This window comes from Leptodactylus fuscus, chromosome 10 (assembly GCF_031893055.1).
Source record: "Leptodactylus fuscus isolate aLepFus1 chromosome 10, aLepFus1.hap2, whole genome shotgun sequence".
Taxonomy (NCBI): domain Eukaryota; kingdom Metazoa; phylum Chordata; class Amphibia; order Anura; family Leptodactylidae; genus Leptodactylus; species Leptodactylus fuscus.
The window spans coordinates 10,838,571-10,861,083 of NC_134274.1; the positions used below are offsets into that span (position 1 = coordinate 10,838,571).

General features: G+C 46.3%; 1 protein-coding gene across 2 annotated transcripts in view; it reads left to right on the plus strand.

Moving 5' to 3' along the window:
- Positions 1-736: 736 nt before the first annotated feature.
- The window catches only part of R3HCC1L (R3H domain and coiled-coil containing 1 like), a 29,675-nt gene continuing 7,898 nt past the window's right edge, over positions 737-22,513 (plus strand). The window contains exons 1-7 of one of the 2 annotated variants that reach the window (XM_075258427.1): positions 737-811; positions 5,225-5,303; positions 13,879-15,607; positions 16,484-16,656; positions 17,211-17,281; positions 18,141-18,236; positions 21,744-21,884. In XM_075258427.1, coding sequence (XP_075114528.1) covers positions 13,913-15,607; positions 16,484-16,656; positions 17,211-17,281; positions 18,141-18,236; positions 21,744-21,884 — 2,176 coding nt within the window. In that variant the 5' untranslated portion in view covers positions 737-811; positions 5,225-5,303; positions 13,879-13,912. The remainder of the gene's footprint in view (positions 812-5,224; positions 5,304-13,878; positions 15,608-16,483; positions 16,657-17,210; positions 17,282-18,140; positions 18,237-21,743; positions 21,885-22,513) is intronic. The other variant, XM_075258426.1, reaches the window with a different exon arrangement.

Consider the following 22,513-nt stretch of genomic DNA (forward strand, 5'->3'; position numbering starts at 1 on the left):
ATCACCTATGGGGGCGCTCTGGCTGGTATACATTATATGGGCACTGTGTCTAATATTATACCTGGGGGCAGCCTGGTTGGTATCACCTATGGGGGCGCTCTGGCTGGTATACATTATGTGGGCACTGTGTCTAATGTTATCCCTGGGACAGTCTGGTTGGTATCACCTATGGGGGGCGCTCTGGCTGGTATACATTATGTGGGCACTGTGTCTAATGTTATACATGGGGACAGTCTGGTTGGTATCACCTATGGGGGCGCTCTGGCTGGTATACATTATGTGGGCACTGTGTCTAATGTTATACATGGGGACAGTCTGGTTGGTATCACCTATGGGGGCGCTCTGGCTGGTATACATTATATGGGCACTGTGTCTAATGTTATACCTGGGGGCAGCCTGGTTGGTATCACCTATGGGGGGGGCGCTCTGACTGGTGCTAATGTTATACATGCGGACAGTCTGGTTGGTATCACCTATGGGGGGCGCTCTTGCTGGTATACATTATGTGGGCACTGTGTCTAATGTTATCCCTGGGACAGTCTGGTTGGTATCACCCATTGTGTGGCTCCCCCTGTACATTTGGGCACACTCCTATTCTTGCACACTTGCTTCCTCCTCCTACACTGACCACAACACAAAGGTTTCAGGAAGAAAGAAATGTCTAATATGTCACATCAGCCATCTGTGAGGAAGTTTGTCCCGGCAGACGCGCCGTAGCCCGAGCCCAGCAGTGCGTCACGTGACCAGAAGCAGTTAGAAAAAAATACAATGTAGCAGCTGCAGAGTGTGAGGAGGAGGAAGGAGCGGACATGTGAGTACAGGGGGCGCCACTGGGGAGGACTACAGGGCTCAGCAACGGGGAGCTACAACATCACATCTGGGGAAGATAAACTGTGGCTGTAGTGGAGTTATAGAGTAATAAGTGTGGTGGAACTACAAGTCCCAGCAAGTCATACACCGCACACTAGTACTACAAGTCCCAGCAAGTCATACACCGCACACTAGTACTACAAGTCCCAGCAAGTCATACACCGCACACTAGTACTACAAGTCCCAGCACCTCGTACACCGCACACTAGTACTACAAGTCCCAGCAAGTCATACACCGCACACTAGTACTACAAGTCCCAGCAAGTCATACACCGCACACTAGTACTACAAGTCCCAGCACCTCGTACACCGCACACTAGTACTACAAGTCCCAGCAAGTCATACACCGCACACTAGTACTACAAGTCCCAGCACCTCGTACACCGCACACTAGTACTACAAGTCCCAGCACCTCATACACTGCACACTAGTACTACAAGTCCCAGCACCTCATACACCGCACACTAGTACTACAAGTCCCAGCACCTCATACACCGCACACTAGTACTACAAGTCCCAGCACCTCATACACCGCACACTAGTACTACAAGTCCCAGCACCTCATACACCGCACACTAGTACTACAAGTCCCAGCACCTCGTACACCGCACACTAGTACTACAAGTCCCAGCACCTCATACACTGCACACTAGTACTACAAGTCCCAGCACCTCATACACCGCACACTAGTACTACAAGTCCCAGCACCTCGTACACCGCACACTAGTACTACAAGTCCCAGCAAGTCATACACCGCACACTAGTACTACAAGTCCCAGCACCTCGTACACCGCACACTAGTACTACAAGTCCCAGCACCTCATACACCGCACACTAGTACTACAAGTCCCAGCACCTCATACACCGCACACTAGTACTACAAGTCCCAGCAAGTCATACACCGCACACTAGTACTACAAGTCCCAGCACCTCGTACACCGCACACTAGTACTACAAGTCCCAGCACCTCATACACCGCACACTAGTACTACAAGTCCCAGCAAGTCATACACCGCACACTAGTACTACAAGTCCCAGCACCTCGTACACCGCACACTAGTACTACAAGTCCCAGCACCTCGTACACCGCACACTAGTACTACAAGTCCCAGCACCTCATACACCGCACACTAGTACTACAAGTCCCAGCACCTCATACACCGCACACTAGTACTACAAGTCCCAGCACCTCATACACCGCACACTAGTACTACAAGTCCCAGCACCTCATACACCGCACACTAGTACTACAAGTCCCAGCAAGTCATACACCGCACACTAGTACTACAAGTCCCAGCACCTCATACACCGCACACTAGTACTACAAGTCCCAGCAAGTCATACACCGCACACTAGTACTACAAGTCCCAGCAAGTCATACACCGCACACTAGTACTACAAGTCCCAGCACCTCATACACCGCACACTAGTACTACAAGTCCCAGCAAGTCATACACCGCACACTAGTACTACAAGTCCCAGCACCTCATACACCGCACACTAGTACTACAAGTCCCAGCAAGTCATACACCGCACACTAGTACTACAAGTCCCAGCACCTCATACACCGCACACTAGTACTACAAGTCCCAGCAAGTCATACACCGCACACTAGTACTACAAGTCCCAGCAAGTCATACACCGCACACTAGTACTACAAGTCCCAGCACCTCATACACCGCACACTAGTACTACAAGTCCCAGCACCTCGTACACCGCACACTAGTACTACAAGTCCCTGCACCTCATACACCGCACACTAGTACTACAAGTCCCAGCACCTCATACACCGCACACTAGTACTACAAGTCCCAGCACCTCATACACCGCACACTAGTACTACAAGTCCCAGCACCTCGTACACCGCACACTAGTACTACAAGTCCCAGCAAGTCATACACCGCACACTAGTACTACAAGTCCCAGCACCTCGTACACCGCACACTAGTACTACAAGTCCCAGCAAGTCATACACCGCACACTAGTACTACAAGTCCCAGCACCTCGTACACCGCACACTAGTACTACAAGTCCCAGCACCTCATACACTGCACACTAGTACTACAAGTCCCAGCACCTCATACACCGCACACTAGTACTACAAGTCCCAGCACCTCGTACACCGCACACTAGTACTACAAGTCCCAGCAAGTCATACACCGCACACTAGTACTACAAGTCCCAGCACCTCGTACACCGCACACTAGTACTACAAGTCCCAGCACCTCATACACCGCACACTAGTACTACAAGTCCCAGCACCTCATACACCGCACACTAGTACTACAAGTCCCAGCAAGTCATACACCGCACACTAGTACTACAAGTCCCAGCACCTCGTACACCGCACACTAGTACTACAAGTCCCAGCACCTCGTACACCGCACACTAGTACTACAAGTCCCAGCACCTCATACACCGCACACTAGTACTACAAGTCCCAGCACCTCATACACCGCACACTAGTACTACAAGTCCCAGCACCTCATACACCGCACACTAGTACTACAAGTCCCAGCAAGTCATACACCGCACACTAGTACTACAAGTCCCAGCACCTCATACACCGCACACTAGTACTACAAGTCCCAGCAAGTCATACACCGCACACTAGTACTACAAGTCCCAGCACCTCGTACACCGCACACTAGTACTACAAGTCCCTGCACCTCATACACCGCACACTAGTACTACAAGTCCCAGCACCTCATACACCGCACACTAGTACTACAAGTCCCAGCACCTCATACACCGCACACTAGTACTACAAGTCCCAGCACCTCGTACACCGCACACTAGTACTACAAGTCCCAGCAAGTCATACACCGCACACTAGTACTACAAGTCCCAGCACCTCATACACCGCACACTAGTACTACAAGTCCCAGCAAGTCATACACCGCACACTAGTACTACAAGTCCCAGCACCTCATACACCGCACACTAGTACTACAAGTCCCAGCAAGTCATACACCGCACACTAGTACTACAAGTCCCAGCACCTCATACACCGCACACTAGTACTACAAGTCCCAGCACCTCATACACCGCACACTAGTACTACAAGTCCCAGCACCTCATACACCGCACACTAGTACTACAAGTCCCAGCAAGTCATACACCGCACACTAGTACTACAAGTCCCAGCAAGTCATACACCGCACACTAGTACTACAAGTCCCTGCACCTCATACACCGCACACTAGTACTACAAGTCCCAGCACCTCATACACCGCACACTAGTACTACAAGTCCCAGCACCTCATACACCGCACACTAGTACTACAAGTCCCAGCACCTCATACACCGCACACTAGTACTACAAGTCCCAGCACCTCGTACACCGCACACTAGTACTACAAGTCCCAGCACCTCGTACACCGCACACTAGTACTACAAGTCCCAGCACCTCGTACACCGCACACTAGTACTACAAGTCCCAGCACCTCATACACCGCACACTAGTACTACAAGTCCCAGCACCTCATACACCGCACACTAGTACTACAAGTCCCAGCACCTCATACACCGCACACTAGTACTACAAGTCCCAGTACCTCGTACACCGCACACTAGTACTACAAGTCCCAGCACCTCGTACACCGCACACTAGTACTACAAGTCCCAGCACCTCGTACACCGCACACTAGTACTACAAGTCCCAGCACCTCATACACCGCACACTAGTACTACAAGTCCCAGCACCTCATACACCGCACACTAGTACTACAAGTCCCAGCACCTCATACACCGCACACTAGTACTACAAGTCCCAGCACCTCGTACACCGCACACTAGTACTACAAGTCCCAGCACCTCATACACCGCACACTAGTACTACAAGTCCCAGCAAGTCATACACCGCACACTAGTACTACAAGTCCCAGCACCTCGTACACCGCACACTAGTACTACAAGTCCCAGCACCTCATACACCGCACACTAGTACTACAAGTCCCAGCACCTCGTACACCATAGTTGTCAGTAAGCTCTTCCATAGTGTCACAAGCCGCAGCAGTTATGTCTTTGTGTACATGCACCGTCCGTCTCTGCTGCGGCTTCAGTTGAGATCTCAACTGTCAGTCGGCGCTCACTCTGGCTGTTGTGGGACTACAAGTCTCAGCGCGGATACCCTTGGGACCCTCCATGTAATTATACTCAACCATTTCTGTTTTGGATGATTTTTGGTCTGTTCCTGGGACCCTCCATAACCTGTTACTGCAGGAGGATAATCATCCATGGGCGGTCCTGTCCCCCATCATGATCAGATTAGGAGACTCTCTGCAGAAGTATACACACCCTGTAAGAGCCGTATACTGTCCTTGTAGTTATTTTGTTATTTTTTCATTTCCAGTCTGTCCGAGGCTCCTGAATGGTGAATAGCGCTGCAAAGTCTTGACCTCTGAGAGGCCGCCTGGCATCTGCACGTGCAGGTCAGTGACATACGTGAGCCCTGGTGGGTGGGACGTCTGTGCGGTAATATAATTATAATGGAATATATATTATTATATCTAATATTATAATGACTTCTGATATGGTGCGACGTCATACACAGACAGCTCATAGACTTAGTCTCATGTGTTTTAGTAATACCCTTTAAGTAGTTGTTATAGCGTATAATTCCTGGGCGGCGGACACTTGTAATGGTAGTGATTTATTGCTTTTAAGTTCACACGTGACGGAGGTGCCCGCAGCAAATCTCGTGTGGTAGAAGTCGGTGGCTAATGGATGCGTCTGTGGACTTGGTTGTGGATCTTCTGTGGGTGCTGTGTTGCGTTGGTGGTGGTCGCTGTGGAGGTCACTGTGACGTGGCTAGTGGGCTTATACACCTTGATCAGTGTGAATGTTTTCTATACAAATTCCCCATTGGTCGGTGTCTGACACCCGAATCCTACACTGATCAGCCAATCCAGTCACTTTCCAGCGCTAGAAGCAACTCGATAGTCTTAATAGACATAGTAAACTTATGTTGCAGGATGACAGTAGAAACAGCTGATCTGTACAGGGGCCAGGTGTCAGACCCCCACCGATTGTCTACTGATGGCCTACTCCCTATATAGTTCCCGTTCCTAATGTAGCCATTCTTGACGTTGTCTCAAATAACCGCAGCAAAATCTGCGACAAACAAATCTGCTTTTCTGCCACACGGGGCCAAAGCCTTAAGAGGACGCCACATGTTATGGAAATGTACTTTTTTTTTGGTTGTTGCAGAAATACATTGGAAAAAATCAGTTTCTTTCAATCCCAGGAAATTGAATGAAATGTCATTTAATGTTCTCCACACATTGCAGAAAAGAACACTGTAGAAAACGCAGCAATTACAGAAAAGGGAGCGTGTTTTTTTTTTTTTTCTCTTGCAGAAATTCAGTGTTTGCTCCTAGACTTGTACAGGAGGAGGCAAAAATAAAACATACTGTGAAAAACACAAATGTGTTCAGTCAAGTACATGAGATATGACACATCCTACAGGAATGGCGTCCTGCACGGCTCAGGTCCCGTAAATGTAGGTTTTATTAGATTCCCATATTAGTCGTTGACACATTTTGGATAGTCACTGCTTTTAGTCATGTGTGTGCATAGAGCGTGCCCCTGGCCCTGGAGTCTGCATAGATTGTGCCCCTGGCCTTGGAGTCTGCATAGAGCGTGCCCCTGGCCCTGGAGTGTGCAACGAGCGTGCCCCTGGCCCTGGAGTGTGCAACGAGCGTGCCCCTGGAGTGTGCAAAGAGCGTGCACCTGGCCCTGGAGTGTGCCCAGAGCGTGCCCCTGGCGTGTGCCCAGAGCGTGCCCCTGGCCCTGGAGTGTGCCCAGAGCGTTCCCCTGGCCCTGGAGTGTGCCCAGAGCGTTCCCCTGGCCCTGGAGTGTGCCCAGAGCGTTCCCCTGACCCTGGAGTGTGCCCAGAGCGTGCCCCTGGCCCTGGAGTGTGCCCAGAGCGTGCCCCTGGCCCTGGAGTGTGCCCAGAGCGTGCCCCTGGCCCTGGAGTGTGCCCAGAGCGTGCCCCTGGCCCTGGAGTGTGCCCAGAGCGTTCCCCTGGCCCTGGAGTGTGCCCAGAGCGTTCCCCTTGCCCTGGAGTGTGCCCAGAGCGTTCCCCTGGCCCTGGATTGTGCCTAGACCGTGCCCCTGGCCCTGGATTGTGCCTAGAGCTTGCCCCTGGCCCTGGATTGTGCCTAGAGCGTGCCCCTGGAGTGTGCCTAGAGCGTGCCCCTGCCCCTGGAGTGTGCCTAGAGCGTGCCCCTGGCCCTCGAGTGTGCCTAGAGCTTGCCCCTGGCCCTGGATTGTGCCTAGAGCGTGCCCCTGGAGTGTGCCTAGAGCGTGCCCCTGGCCCTGGAGTGTGCCTAGAGCGTGCCCCTGGCCCTGGAGTGTGCCTAGAGCGTGCCCCTGGCCCTGGAGTGTGCCTAGAGCGTGCCCCTGGCCCTGGAGTGTGCCTAGAGCTTGCCCCTGGCCCTGGAGTGTGCCTAGAGCATGCCCCTGGCCCTGGAGTGTGCCTAGAGCGTGCCCTTAGCGCTGGAATCTGTATACACACTTGATGAGCCGGTATATTGTTCTCATAGATCTGGTAGTATTTTACATTTTGCAAAAAAACAAATATATATAATATTTATACTTATATTTAATTATTATTTTTTTTTACAATAAAAGAAAAAATTCCTTGTCCCCTTGCTTTGCCTTTCCTCATAACATTAGTTTACCTGTACAGCTTGTATGCAGGACCCCTGTGGTCTCCTACCTGCAGACTGCTGGGAATCCCTGCTATGTTACTTTGTTTATAACAGGGCCCGGGGCTGCCATAAAGCGAGGAAAGAACAAAACAAAAGCATTACAGCAAAATAATAGCCAAAGCACTGACATTAGTTATATTATTTTATTATGTAAAAAATGATACTAGAAATGCAGCAGATGGCTACTCATCCTTCACGCGGACTGTAAAGTGACTACACATTAAGCGCTACACGTATAATAGTGCAGGGGAGTATAAGCAAGTCTGTAACATATCTTATTAAACAAATCTTTTTCTCCCTCCTTATCTGCTGAGTTTTTATTTATATCCTCACTTCGCATACAGAAGTCTATGGAGAGGTGAGGGAAAGGAGGAGGCTTTGCCTCATTCCGTGCAGGTATAGGGTCTTATCTTGAAGATACAGCAGTGTCGGAGGAGCTCACGCACAGTGTAGTACAGCTTAGCTTCTGTTATTATCTGTCTCTTTTCCAGCCGCTTCCTTTGCATAGACTTCTATGTGAAAATATTTTCAAGAGATTTGTTTTTCTAAACCAGGAGAACATCTTAGTTTCTCCTTTAAATAATAAGACAAGGAAAATTCTGTTTTTTTGTTTTTTCTTTTGACACCCCCTTTATATGATGTATGTGTGAAAGGGTTAAGGCCTTCCGTGCAGATTCTTCTCGTTTCAGGTAGTAAAGCCTTGTTTTTGTTTGTCCCTCCGTTCTCCACGTGGCGAGGCGTCTTAGCATTCTGGGTGTATTCCAGGCGTATGACTTGTATAATTAATATGGCTGCCGCTAATGTAGTCTGTGGAATTTGCATTCTGGGGGCCTGGAGTGGGAGATCGATGTCTGAGCTGACTCGTGTAGTCTCATTATAACTCTGCTAATTACATAGGTAAAATCTATTACGCATAGATTATTTGCTGCAGATAGGATTCGCCGCCACGTCCCAGTCTTGGGATGGAATAATTACCAGGGTGCTCGGCTGTGTTCTCCCGAAATAAACATCTGCAACGCCTGTCAGTGTACAGTGTATATTATATCACATCAGTGTATAGCGTACATTATATCACATCAGTATACGGCGTATATTATATCACATCAGTATACAGCATATATTATATCACATCAGTATACAGTGTATATTATATCGCATCAGTATACAGCGTATATTATATCACATCAGTATACAGCGTATATTATATCACATCAGTATACAGCATATATTATATCATATCAGTATACAACGTATATTATATCACATCAGTATACAGCATATATTATATCACATCAGTATACAGTGTATATTATATCGCATCAGTATACAGCGTATATTATATCATATCAGTATACAACGTATATTATATCACATCAGTATACAGCATATATTATATCACATCAGTATACAGTGTATATTATATCGCATCAGTATACAGCGTATATTATATCATATCAGTATACAGCGTATATTATATCACATCAGTGTACGGCGTATATTATATCATATCAGTATACAACGTATATTATATCACATCAGTATACAGCATATATTATATCACATCAGTATACAGTGTATATTATATCGCATCAGTATACAGCGTATATTATATCATATCAGTATACAGCGTATATTATATCACATCAGTGTACGGCGTATATTATATCATATCAGTATACAACGTATATTATATCACATCAGTGTATAGCGTACATTATATCACATCAGTGTATAGCGTACATTATATCACATCAGTATACAGCGTATATTATATCACATCAGTATACAGCAGATATTATATCACATCAGTGTATAGCGTACATTATATCACATCAGTATACGGCGTATATTATATCACATCAGTATACAGCGTATATTATATCACATCAGTATACAGCATATATTATATCACATCAGTATACAGTGTATATTATATCGCATCAGTATACAGCGTATATTATATCACATCAGTATACAGCGTATATTATATCACATCAGTGTACGGCGTATATTATATCATATCAGTATACAACGTATATTATATCACATCAGTGTATAGCGTACATTATATCACATCAGTGTATAGCGTACATTATATCACATCAGTATACAGCGTATATTATATCACATCAGTATACAGCGTATATTATATCACATCAGTGTACGGCGTATATTATATCACATCAGTATACAGCAGATATTATATCGCATCAGTATACAGCGTATATTATATCACATCAGTGTACGGCGTATATTATATCATATCAGTATACAACGTATATTATATCACATCAGTGTATAGCGTACATTATATCACATCAGTATACGGCGTATATTATATCACATCAGTATACAGCAGATATTATATCGCATCAGTATACAGCGTATATTATATCACATCAGTATACAGCAGATATTATATCGCATCAGTATACAGCGTATATTATATCACATCAGTGTACGGCGTATATTATATCATATCAGTATACAACGTATATTATATCACATCAGTATACAGCGTATATTATATCACATCAGTATACAGCGTATATTATATCACATCAGTATACAGCGTATATTATATCACATCAGTGTACAGCGTATATTATATCATATCAGTATACAGCGTATATTATATCGCATCAGTATACAGCGTATATTATATCACATCAGTATACAGCGTATATTATATCACATCAGTATACAGTGTATATTATATCACATCAGTATACAGCGTATATTATATCACATCAGTATACAGCATATATTATATCACATCAGTATACAGCGTATATTATATCACATCAGTATACAGCGTATATTATATCACATCAGTATACAGCATATATTATATCACATCAGTATACAGCGTATATTATATCACATCAGTATACAGCATATATTATATCACATCAGTGTACAGCGTATATTATATCACATCAGTATACAGCGTATATTATATCACATCAGTATACAGCGTATATTATATCACATCAGTATACAGCATATATTATATCACATCCGTATACAGCGTATATTATATCACATCAGTATACATTTAATATTATACCATATCAGTATACATTATATATTATTATACCAAATCAATATACAGTGTATATCATTACACATATGCAGTGAATATTATTATACTATGTACCATATACCACAGTATACATATGTATACTGACATATTATGCCATGTCAGTATACAGCGCGTATTATTATATCACATCAGTATACAGTAAATGTTATACCATATCTACATACAGTGTAGATTTATATTATATCATGTCTGTATACAGTGTATACTATATCACATCAGAATACAGCGTATATGATACCACATCAGTATACAGTGTATATCATTACACATATGCAGTGAATATTATTATACTATGTGCCATATACCACAGTGTATATTATGCCATGTCGGTATACAGCGCATATTATTATGTCACATCACTATACAGTAAATGTTGTACCATATCCACATACAGTGTAGATTTATATTATATCATGTCTGTATACAGTGTATATTCTATTATGTCAGTATGCAGAGTATATAATATCACATGAATATACAGACTATATTATACTAGTTCTGTATCCAGCATATACCATATCAGTATACACTGTATATCACATCCATATACGGTGTGCAATATACTGTGTCTGTATACAGCGTATATTATGTTGTCTCAGTATACATTATTATACCACGTCAATATACTGTATACGTTATTCTGTGGCTGTGTTGTGCTGTTCCCGTGGTCTCCTGCTCGTCTGTGGTTTGCATTTCCTATTGGAGCAGCCCCTTTCCATATTTTCTCTTGGTTATATGAGATCAGCCCCTTCTGTGCTGTTGTATGACTAGTTAGTGGCCGAGCTATTCTGTGCCCCCGCACATGGCCGTGTCTGTCGCAGCGCACGTTTCATCTTGGTGGCTGCACATCTGGATATGTCCGATGACGACAGGTGAATGATGGAACCAATAATCTAATAACATACAAATACGGCACAGTGTCCTCGGGGCGTGAATACTTTTCATATAGTAGTAGTATCAGACAGGACTGTATGAAGAGCGTTATACGGTTTGCAGTAGGTGAAGGCGCCTCCAGTCGGTGACGTTAGCGCCTCTCCGTGTTTGGCCTCATTACTCTCCTAGTCCAGGTGCCGGTGCTTGGCTTCCTCCTCTCCTCTGTAGTGCCGGGTATATAGCGGTGCCCGCTTTATGTTCTCCAGAATGCAGCTTTATTGCTCTTTGTCTGTACGGCACATCAGAGGATAGCGGCTCCCCTGACAGACGGAAGCTTCCTCCTTGTGCTAAAAGCAAGACGTTTGGTTTTCGGTTTGTACGAGCCGCTGCCTACGTGTCACCCCCAGATGGAGAAAGCAAGGTTACACGCAATGCTGAGCTCGATGGAAGTGGCGGTAGGGCTGCTATGTTGGGGATAGATGGCCGTGTCCACTCCTTCTCCACTGAAATGCAGAAAACAGAATTTGGCAGTGACAGTGGGAGCTCTGCAACCCCCAGACTATATAAATCTGCCCCATTGTATCCAGGGGGCACCACCGGGTCACAAATTGGATTAGACCTGGCTGTGTGACCATAGGGGTATAGGGAATTGCGATCCCTCTTTGGCCAAAGTAGAGTTAATAGAATTGATCATTCATGAGGACGAGAAGTATGTAGTAAGACGCGTCAGGAGAGGTGAAGTGTGAACACGGCCTGACTCCTCTTCTATTACGATCGCTCGATTTCTTGTTGAATTTGTTCATTTCCAAAGTGCGTTTTACGAGCACTCGAGAGTCTCCGATGTCGGGATGAAGAACGTCTCGTGTGGCTCAAGTGGACTGGCCAAAGCTCTTATCGCTCCACTTCACGACACTTCACACTTGCCGAGACACTTATAACATGTTTTGGCGTTCGGTGGGGTCCGGGGGGCTGAGACCCCTGCCAACTGCTAAAATGTAGGAGCGGAAACTCGTAGTCGAAGCCTGAGCCCTTTTGGCTCTCATCGGCGTTCCCTGGCAGTCAGTGCTCTTTATGTGCCCGTCTTGTGTTAGGTTCACTGTAGTGCTGGGTGTCCGTTGTTCTCATCCATCAGAGAACCAGGAGAATGGAGGTTTAGTTGCGAATATGAACGTAGCCAGGGGCAGAACGGTGGCTCAGTGGTTATCACTTCTGCCTTGCAGCACTGGAGTCCTGGGTTCAATAGGGCAGATTTATTAGAAATGGTTTACAAGCAAAATAGCGACCAATCACAGAACAGCTTTCATTTTTCAGGAGCAGAATACATATTGAAAGTTTTTCTGTGATTGGTTGCTTTGGGCTACGCTTGGTTGGGGGGTTTATCACACGACCAGTAACAGGACCATTGTGCATACGTGTGTGCTTCATGATCCACATCATGCTGCAGTCCATTACATGGGCCAGTTATTGAGAGTGAACCATTTTGGGAACACTTTTGGCCCTATAAGGCCCTGTTCACACAGGGCAAGAGGGGGCAGATTTTGGCACAGAATCCTCCTCAAAATCCGCCCCCTCACAATAGAGGTCTATGTAGACCGCTACTGGTCTTTTTTTTCCCGCTAGCGGAAAAAAGAAGTGAGCTGCCCTTTCTTGAGGCGAATTCTGCCTCAGGAAATCAATACAAGTGAATAGGAGGCAGAAAACTACGTCCAAAAACTACGTTGTGGGTTTTTCCGGTCCATTTACTGTGCTGGAGGGAAAAACCACCTGGTGGTTTTTACCAAAAACCGCATCAATGTCAAAAACCGCTTCCTAATTCCTGAAGCGTTTTTTTTTTCTGGACCAAATTCCGCCTCACCCTATTCATGTGTGAACTAGCCTTAAAGCTGGCCATTTAAAAAATGCTTTCTTGCCCATTGCAACCAATCATAGCACAGCTTTTATGTACCTGGAGCAGAATACGGCATGAAAGCTGTGCCGTGATTGGTTGCTATGGGCAAGACAGTTTTTATTCATTTATCGGCTTCCGCCACTTTAAGGATTTGTCCACGATGATGATTTTTCTACTTTTCTGACCCGGCGACCAGACATGTCCTAGATATATCCGTGCTGGTCCCAACCTAACCGTTCAGGGTTGGAGGCTTTCATGTCCCCATACTTTTTGAGAGAGTCTACTTATAGCTCATTTTTGGAAATTGTATAACTAAAGCTACCAACCCCATTGATACATCCAAATTTTTGAGTAAAGTTCTAAAGACAAGTTGGCCATTGTGTAAACAATGTAATTTACATATATATATATATATTTTCCCTCAGCACAGATACATCATCTCAGGACACCTAGAATAAAATGGATCAATACCGTCCTCGAAATCGAAGGCCCGATAAAGCCTTGTACGTTCCGAAGGCGAGACGTCTCATAGCGGACGAGGAAAACGTCGGCAGAGAAACCTCCACCGAGCACACTGGATTCTCTTCCAAGAAGACCCCAAATCGGGACAGACACAGTAACCCCAGGGCGAATTGGCGTTCCACAAGCCGGGAATATGGAGACCCTCAAGACGTCAAGTCCTCCAGATCGCCCGCTAAGAAGCAGTCCGAGCACAGAGAGCAGGGCGCGGATCGCATCAGGACAGAAACGGACGCAAATGATTCATTGTGTGACAACTTTAGCAGCCTGAGCATTACTGAGCAGACGACGACATCGGGCGCGGTCGAAAGCCGCTTATCGGCGTCGCACATCAACGCTACAGCCGCCGTGCACCATGGCTCCTCACCCAAAGACTCTCAACCCTTTGATAGGCGAGTTGCTTCTGCCAGCCATTGTCCTAAAAAACCGAACGACTATAGAAGGAAGTCCGAGGAGACTTGGGCAGAACAAGATAGGGCCAGAAGGAAAGCGCAGACCAAGAGAAAGTGCCAGTCTAGGAAATCAGAAAACTCCGCAGACCTTGTGCGAAGAGACGAGGGCTTAGCGAGGTTCTCCGACAGCGCAGGGCGAGGAGACTCCATGTGTGTATCTAACCACCACAATGTAGGTTTACCATCTCATACTATAGATAACCGCCAGGTAGACCATATAGAAGGCACCTCTGTACACCAAAGCGCGGTCTTACATCCCACCGCAGGTAGTGCTGGAAAAACCTCCGTAAGTGACGCTACTGAAGCCCCATCTGGGCAGCTCACAGGTAGCGGTGCAAATAATGATCTCTGCTATGAGAATAGAGCACAGAGAGAATTAGGCCCCTGTCCTGTTATAGAAGAACAGGCCTTGGAGGAGGATAGTCATGACGCCATTGTCTGCGCCATTGAGCTCAGCGGTGGAGAACGCCTGTCTGAGAGTGGTGGGGTCATACAAGATGGCGTACATAGCTCTGTATCACTAGTGAATGCCAATACAGCTCAGGATAGACCTCACGACGTGAGCGAAGCAGATGGAAAACCTGACGTTGGGGAGGAAAATAGACTAGAGGGGAGCAGTAGTGCATCAGATTCGGAAAGCGCCTTAGAGACAGTGGAAACCAGTAGTGAAGTGGCGCAGGCCACGGGTAGTTTAGATCTAGAACCTGATGTAGTATTAGCAGATACACCACAGGCAGAGGCATTAGTGTCTGCAGAACAGAGCCCTGCCACCAGTCCACAGCCCACGGTGTACATACAGGTCATTGATCCTCCATTGGCGAGCCTAGAGGTGGCAGACGCAGTGACAACTGTGGAAGGGGCGGAATCCGTACCAGCCGGGGTGAATGCAGAGTCTCTTGAGACATCTTCAAAGCAAGCAGAGCCTTGCCCCGGGATGGAGGACGCTGAGCCGGCCCTGTGCTCTAATGGTGGGATGCCGTCAGGTTGTTCCGATGACCCAAAGGAATGTAATGCGTTTACTGGAACTGACTGCGCACTGGAAGGGCGGACGGACCCTGGTGGGACATCTTTGGAAACCACTGACAAAGTGACTCCATGTGTAGCCAGTGCCACCGATGAAGAGAGCTGGGATTCTCTCTTTAATGATGATGGAGAGTGTGTGGACCCTAGCCATGTGCAAGAGGTAAATTCTGCAAGACCGTCAGTTTATTTTAATAGCCCTGCTTAACGTAGACAGTGGGAGAAACCCGGGGAGAGCTAGGGGTGCGGCAAAATAAAAAAGAAGGGATCTTTACCTCCCTCCGGCCATCCTTTGTGGCATTGGTTGCCCCGTTCATTCCGTTCCTACACTAGTCGGCTGGACGTGAAGTGGCTCAGGACTGCTTTGGCCGATTATTGGCTTCAGTGGTCACATGCTGGACACTAGTGACCTATTACAAGTGACTTCACCAGTAAACTGCATGTGACCGCCGTGGCCAGTAAAGTGGTCACCTGAGCTGTTTTACATCCGGCCCAGTCGTTGTGGTCATGGAATGGATTTCGTAATGGAGGATCAGGGGTAGGGGATGAGTATCCCTTCTATATTAAAGGGGTATTCCACTTACAAGTTATTGATAAAGAAGAACTGCTGGCTGACTGGGAGCCATACCATTGTGACCCCTCCCCTTGCCTGAATGGGGGTCCTGTGTCCTCTATATCCCATGGCACTGACCTGGATACAAGTAAACCGTGCTTGACTGCCGCTCCATTCAATTCTTCCTCGTGGCATGGGGAACTAAAGGTGGTGGTGGTCCCATCAGTCGAACCTACACCCATCTACTAGTTTATACAACTTGTGTATCTTACTACCGTAATGCCCCTTTAGTTCTGTCTTCGGCAATCTCTTTAGCCCCCCCTAGTGGTGTCATTCGGCAGCCACAATGTTATCATTTCACTTTGACTATGGTAGGTGGAAGATTTAGCGCTCGAGTTGTCTTTACAATTCTCACTTTATTAGACGTGTGATATCTGTAGTAGTCATTCTATAAGATGGAGATCACTTCTCCTGCTTTTCTTCTAGCTGACCTTCACAGAAGAAGGAGAAAGCCCTAAGAAGTCCAGATATAACTACTACGACTACGAGCCTGAAGAGCCGCCCGTCGATGATCTAGAACTGTCACATGTCATTGAGATCTACGGCTTCCCTGCAGAATTTAAGACCGAGGATTTACTCCGCGCCTTCTCCACTTACCAGTGAGTCCTGTCCGCTCCTCTTAATCTCGGGTTTACTGGGAAAGTTGGGTGACCTCTAGTAGAAAGCTACAGCAGCTCTAATCATTGGCACCCAGCATTTCCAGATGACTGACTGGCAGATCTTTCTTATGATACTTTTACTTTTATTCCCCACTCTGTCATCTTTACATGACTTGACAAATTTTGTCCACTGTTCTAGAAAAGCTGAGAGAAGTCCACGGGCCATATTTAAGGGGTTTTGCCCAAGATTTAAAGTTGTCCCCATCTGACTGTTGGGCCCCCCACTCATCATGAGCGTCGCAGCCTCTTCCCCGAATACCAAACACAGTGCCGACCATTGTATAGTGGCTGTACTTGGTATTGCAGCCCAGCCCTAGTCACTTGATTTGGACCAAACTGCAAAAAGGCCACGTGATGAATGAATGTGACAGAGAATTTCCAGACTGCATGTGTCCAAGGTGTATGGTCCGTGCTTATGGGCCTCAGTTCCTGCTTGCAGCTTTCTGTGTGACTTGTGTATTTGATCATTTGTACATGTTATTTTTATGCTGCAGGAAGAAAGGGTTTGACATCAAGTGGGTGGACGATACACACGCTCTTGGAATATTCGCAAGTCCTATCACAGGTATGGTAATCCGCCTTATTACTATAGGACAATGCAGAGGGGACGAAATATGTAACAATAAAAAAAGCCAAAGTCAGGAAAACTCACAAGTGAGAATTAAGCAGCGATGGTGGTGAGATTTTGATTTAAGCTTTCATGAAAAGTTGAACTATCTGCAGTCTATTCTCTGACTGTATAAGCCTTCATATGTGATGTGCTATCATGTTTTTATTGCTAATATCCCCATTATGGCTGCAGCACATTTTACAATTGTCTCTAAGGGGGGGGGGTGTTTGCCTCTCTCCACTATCTATTGTCACTACTACTGGTTTGTTTACTTGTAATTCTGCCAGGAGAAACTGTACAATAGCAAACAAATGTCTGAGAAAAGCCCAAGTTGACTATAAGATAGGAGATCCGGGAACACTGGACTATAAATACAGGGCAAATGCAAGCAGCTAATAATATCCCTAGAGCTGTCCATGCATACACATATCTTGCATTGTAATTTGTGCTATGTGCAGAATGTTAGGTCCAGTGCACAGAGAAAGCAGTTTGTAGATGTGTGTGGAAGCTGTGAGGAGAATCGCCCCCTCCCCTGTGCATTCACTGTGTGAACAGAGAACAGTCCATGCTCCACTCACTGTGAAGCCATTGTGCCTCCATGGACTGGGGTCCGTAGTAATAGGGAGTGAACTTCCAATTTGCTAGAAGGGAGACACCTAGTGGCAGGAAATTTAGCGAGGTTTTACAGGCAGAAACCAGCAACCTATTTAATTAAAGTGCATTATGTTTTGGTCCAAAATCACACGATTAGATGAGACTAAGTTGTCTGAGAAGTTACTGATCATTTTAATAAATGTAATGTTTTTCCCTTTAGCTCGTGACGCATTGTCCAGCAAGAACCCGTTGGTGAAGGTTCGAGCGTTGTCCCAAGCCACCAGGGCATCCAAAGTGAAAGCCCGGGCCTGTGCAGGTAAGCAACTATATCACAGCAGCCGTAAGGTTTTCAGCACACAGTTGTGAGGAAAAAACCCCCCAAAAAGGCTGCAGTTTGATACTCAATTCCTATGCAGAATCTGTATGAGGTATCCACCACAAATGTGCTGTGTGAACATAACCTAAGAAGGAGATCTATAGAGGTAGGGTGGTTTCTCCTTCACCAGGGTAGGGGTCGTTTTGCCTGCCCCATCTCCTTTCTGATTCTGTGAATGTATTCCCCCTGCCCTCTGGTGCACTGGAGGGAGAAGATGTATGATACACAGCCTTCCACTGCCAGAAAGGAGAGCAATAAATGTTAAAATACCCAAAAAATAATAGCAGTTGGTCAAAAAGGGCCGCGGGGACAATGGCTTTGGCGTAGGGCTGACCTGCAATTCCTGTCTTCATCCTAGCCAAGCCCTCCATATTTATAGGACACACTGATGTCTCCTTTTACCTTGGGCTGCGGTGTCTCTGCTTTGGCCTTATAACCTTCCACATCTCCATAAATTTGCTTTCTTTACGTTTTTGTAAAGTCGCCCAGGACTCCAGACCCGGAGCGATCACTATATTTACATATATTTACACTCCTTACACAGGCCATTCATTATTAATAAAGGACTGGAATCAATAAAGACAGGATTGCACTTCTTGTTTGCATTAATGCCGCTCTAAGGAGGGATGACCTTGGTGAATTCAATAACACAAGGGGGTTAAAAGCAAAAGTCCAATAGTTGTTCAATGAAAGACGCCAAGAGGGAGCGCATTGAAGGCTGCACGGCTGGGTCCTTACAGGTCCTTCTGTGGATAGGTGCTGGGCAGCACTATATGCACTGGCATGAGCTGGCACTACAGAATGGCTATCTCTCCTAGGCCTCATCTTGTTCCCTATGGAGGTTGCTCCACAGTATAGACTGCCTGTATGGTTATAGGGAAGAGTATAGCACTCAGAGCATCCTCGGGCCAGGGGTGCAGGACAAGACTTCATGACCCATCAGCTTGTTGGCACCTGACCCTGGTGACCATGCCACAGCCCTTAAAGTCTTCCTTCACAACTTCTAGTAATTGGATAGTACGGGTGAATCGAAGAAACTTGGTAATGTATCTTATTCCTTCTCCACTTATCAGGTTTAGTTATTTCCTACATAGAAGTCTATGGAGGAGGAGGATGCTGGAAAATAATGGGTGGGGCTAGAACCTGTGATGTGGGTGTGGCAATGGCCTTAGTTACAGGAGCCTCCTAGTATATGATGCCGAGCTGATCTGAGTCCTCTAGGACCCAGCAGTTCCTGGCACCCGGCTGATCACTTCATGGAGGCTCCTATAGCTTATCCTTGACCTCTGTGTATACAGCAATCGGGCAGGCAGGGATGGTAATAAACTGTCCCTGCCTTCTCTATGGGACTTGTGCAGTTGCTGTCTCTCTGCCTTCTTCTAAACCTTAGGTCAGACCTCTCTCTGTCTGTAAGGCGACTCTCTTCAGCAGGAGCTCTCCCCCTCTGCTCAGCCTTCTGTAGAAGAATTAGCATACTAAGCTCCGCCCTGTAGTAAAGTCCGTCCCCCTCTGCAGGCTGAAACTAGAGATAGGAAACAAGCCAATAGGCTTTTCTTGTTTGGTGGGACTCACCTGGTGGTCCTGGCATGACCCCAGGAGGTCGCCCTACAGCCTGACGACTTGTGGCCGTGCCTGAGGTTATTTACTCCATTATATAATGAGAATGAACGTCTGGGGGCCATTTATCAGATTACAGAGCTGGTCGCAGGCAGTCAGTTCCCTGTCCGGGCTTTTAGCAGCACTTTACGCGTAGGGAAACATCGCGGCGAGGAATGAACAAGATCTCTCCCGGGGCTCAGCCGACGTGAACTTCCTCCATTCTCTCTCTTTCACAAACTAAAGTTGTTTCCATGGAACAGTGATCTTGACCTGACTGTGTCCCGAGCCCAGGGAAAGCTCTCCTGGAGACCTCAGTAGAAGAATACGTGCGTCTGTAACCGCCTGTGGGCCAAGACGTCTCCAGATGGTTCACACGCCTCAGCCCTCATGCATAGAAATCACTTGATTTGGGGGACGTTTCGTCTCTTTCTGTATTTTCCAGGGCACGTTGCCTTTATTTCCCTCCTGTACTGAGATTAGATCACACGGTGGGGAAGGGGCTTTACTGAGGCTACTTTATTTCACACTCATTTTTGTATATTCCGTTGTTGGAATTTTTACAATAAGAGAAAGTTTTTAGAAATCTGCAAAATGTTTATATTTATTTGCAAAAAATTTTAACTTTTAATGGTCTACAAAATTGAATACGGCTATGTCCATGGGGGAAACCCTATTACCTAGGCCATGTATATTGGGAAGGTTTAAAGGGATTCCACCATTAAAAATTTTTTTTTTTTTCACCCTAAAATGTCGGATTAGCCTTAAGAAAGGCTATTCGTCTCCTACCTTTAGAGGTGTAACCTACGCCGCTGTTCAGTAGAAATACGGGTTTTCTTCGGTATGCAAATGAGTTATCTCGCAGCACTGTGGGCGGGCCCCAGCACTCAAACAGCACTGGGGGCGTCCCCAATGCTGCAAGAGAACTCTCCAGCGCCGCCTCCGTCTTCTTCAGGAATGGGGTCTTTACTGCGTCTTCTTCCAGAGGTTGGCTTCAAACCTCTAGGCCTCAGGCAGAGCCGACTGCGCATGTCCGCGGCCACAAGAAAAATGGCTGCTTATACAGTAAGTAAGTGGCCATCTTCTTGTGGCCTGTGGGCATGCACAGTCGGCCCTGCCCGAGGCCTACAACTTTCACCTCCTGTGCTGGAAGAAGACGCATGAAGAGGCTGTTCATGAAGAAGAGGCGGCGGAGAGTTCTCTCGCAGCATTGGGGACGCCCCAGTGCTGTTTGAGTGCTGGGGCCCGCCCCCAATGCTGCTAGAGAACTCATTTGCATACTGGTGGAAAACGGGATTTTAACCAAACGGCGGCACGGAGAAGACATCTAAAGGTAGGAGACGAATAGCCTTTCTTAAGGCTATTCCTACGTGTTAGGTAGAAAAAAAAAAGTTTTTAATGGTAGAATCCCTTTAAAGGGAAAGAAGGCTCTGACTACAGAGGGTGAGTCTGTAGTCTGTTACCATGGAGACACATAGAAGTTGAATACATAGTTTTACATGAAATGGAACGTCTTATTCCATAAGGTTAATATTTATTTCTGGCAGAAATCCTCTGCTTCCATATTTCTAATCTGTTATTATTCCTCCGTGCTCCGGGTCTGACCTAATTATCGCTCATTTTATCGTGGGATCCATAATTATCATTCCTTAACGATACAAGGTTTTTCATTACTCGCCGCACTTTCCGTCTGCAATTATCTCAAGTGTTACAATAATTGCGCAAGTCTTTTATCGGTCTAGATCGCACGTTATAAATCCGAGCCGGGGGGGGGGGGGGGGAGAACGCTGTCAGCTCATTCAATGTCATTATTGTCCTTTTTATTCCTCTTTTGTTCTTGTGTGACTTTAGACTTTCTGCAGCCCGCTAAAGACCGTCCAGAAACGTCTGCGGTTCTCGCAAGGAGACTGGTGATTAGTGCCTTGGGAGTGCGAAGTACCCAGAGCCGCGCCGAGCGGGAGGCTGAGCGCAAGAAACTCCAGGAAGCCAGAGGTGAGAGGAAGCAATTAGATTGTGCCCAGGCTTCGGTTTGGTCGGATTCTGTTGTTAACAGCTGCAGACGCTGTCAAACCGTATTAAGTGGCACAATCTTCTCGCTGCATATGTGCAAGTACTTATCTCTCCTCCTCCTCCGGCTGGAGATGAGCAAGGCTTACCGGCGGGATCGTGACACTCCTGTCATTGTACAATCAGCCTGGCAACGATATTAAAACAATGGGGTTCATTCCCAGAGACCTCCATTAGAATGAAGACGATACAAAAATGGCCAAAAGTAAAAAGCTGTTTAAAAGGGCTTTATTGATCAGTTTGTAATCTATCAATTTTTTTTCAATTTTTTTTTTTAATTTTTATATACAATATTTTTTTCTGTACATGATAATGGGGGCGGCCATCTTGCCTATGTTCCTCCTTTGCTCTGTTAACAGCATTTAGTCAGGGCTATAGTCAGCAATAGACTGGTGCCGACTCATTGAGGTGCATGGGTAAGTTTCCTACATATGGTCTGTGCAGGGGGGCATAAGGAAGACATTAAAGGGATTCAATCAATAAAATTTTATTTTTAGGAATAGCCTTAAGAAAGGCTATTCTTCACCTACCTTTAGATGTCTTCTCCGGGCTGC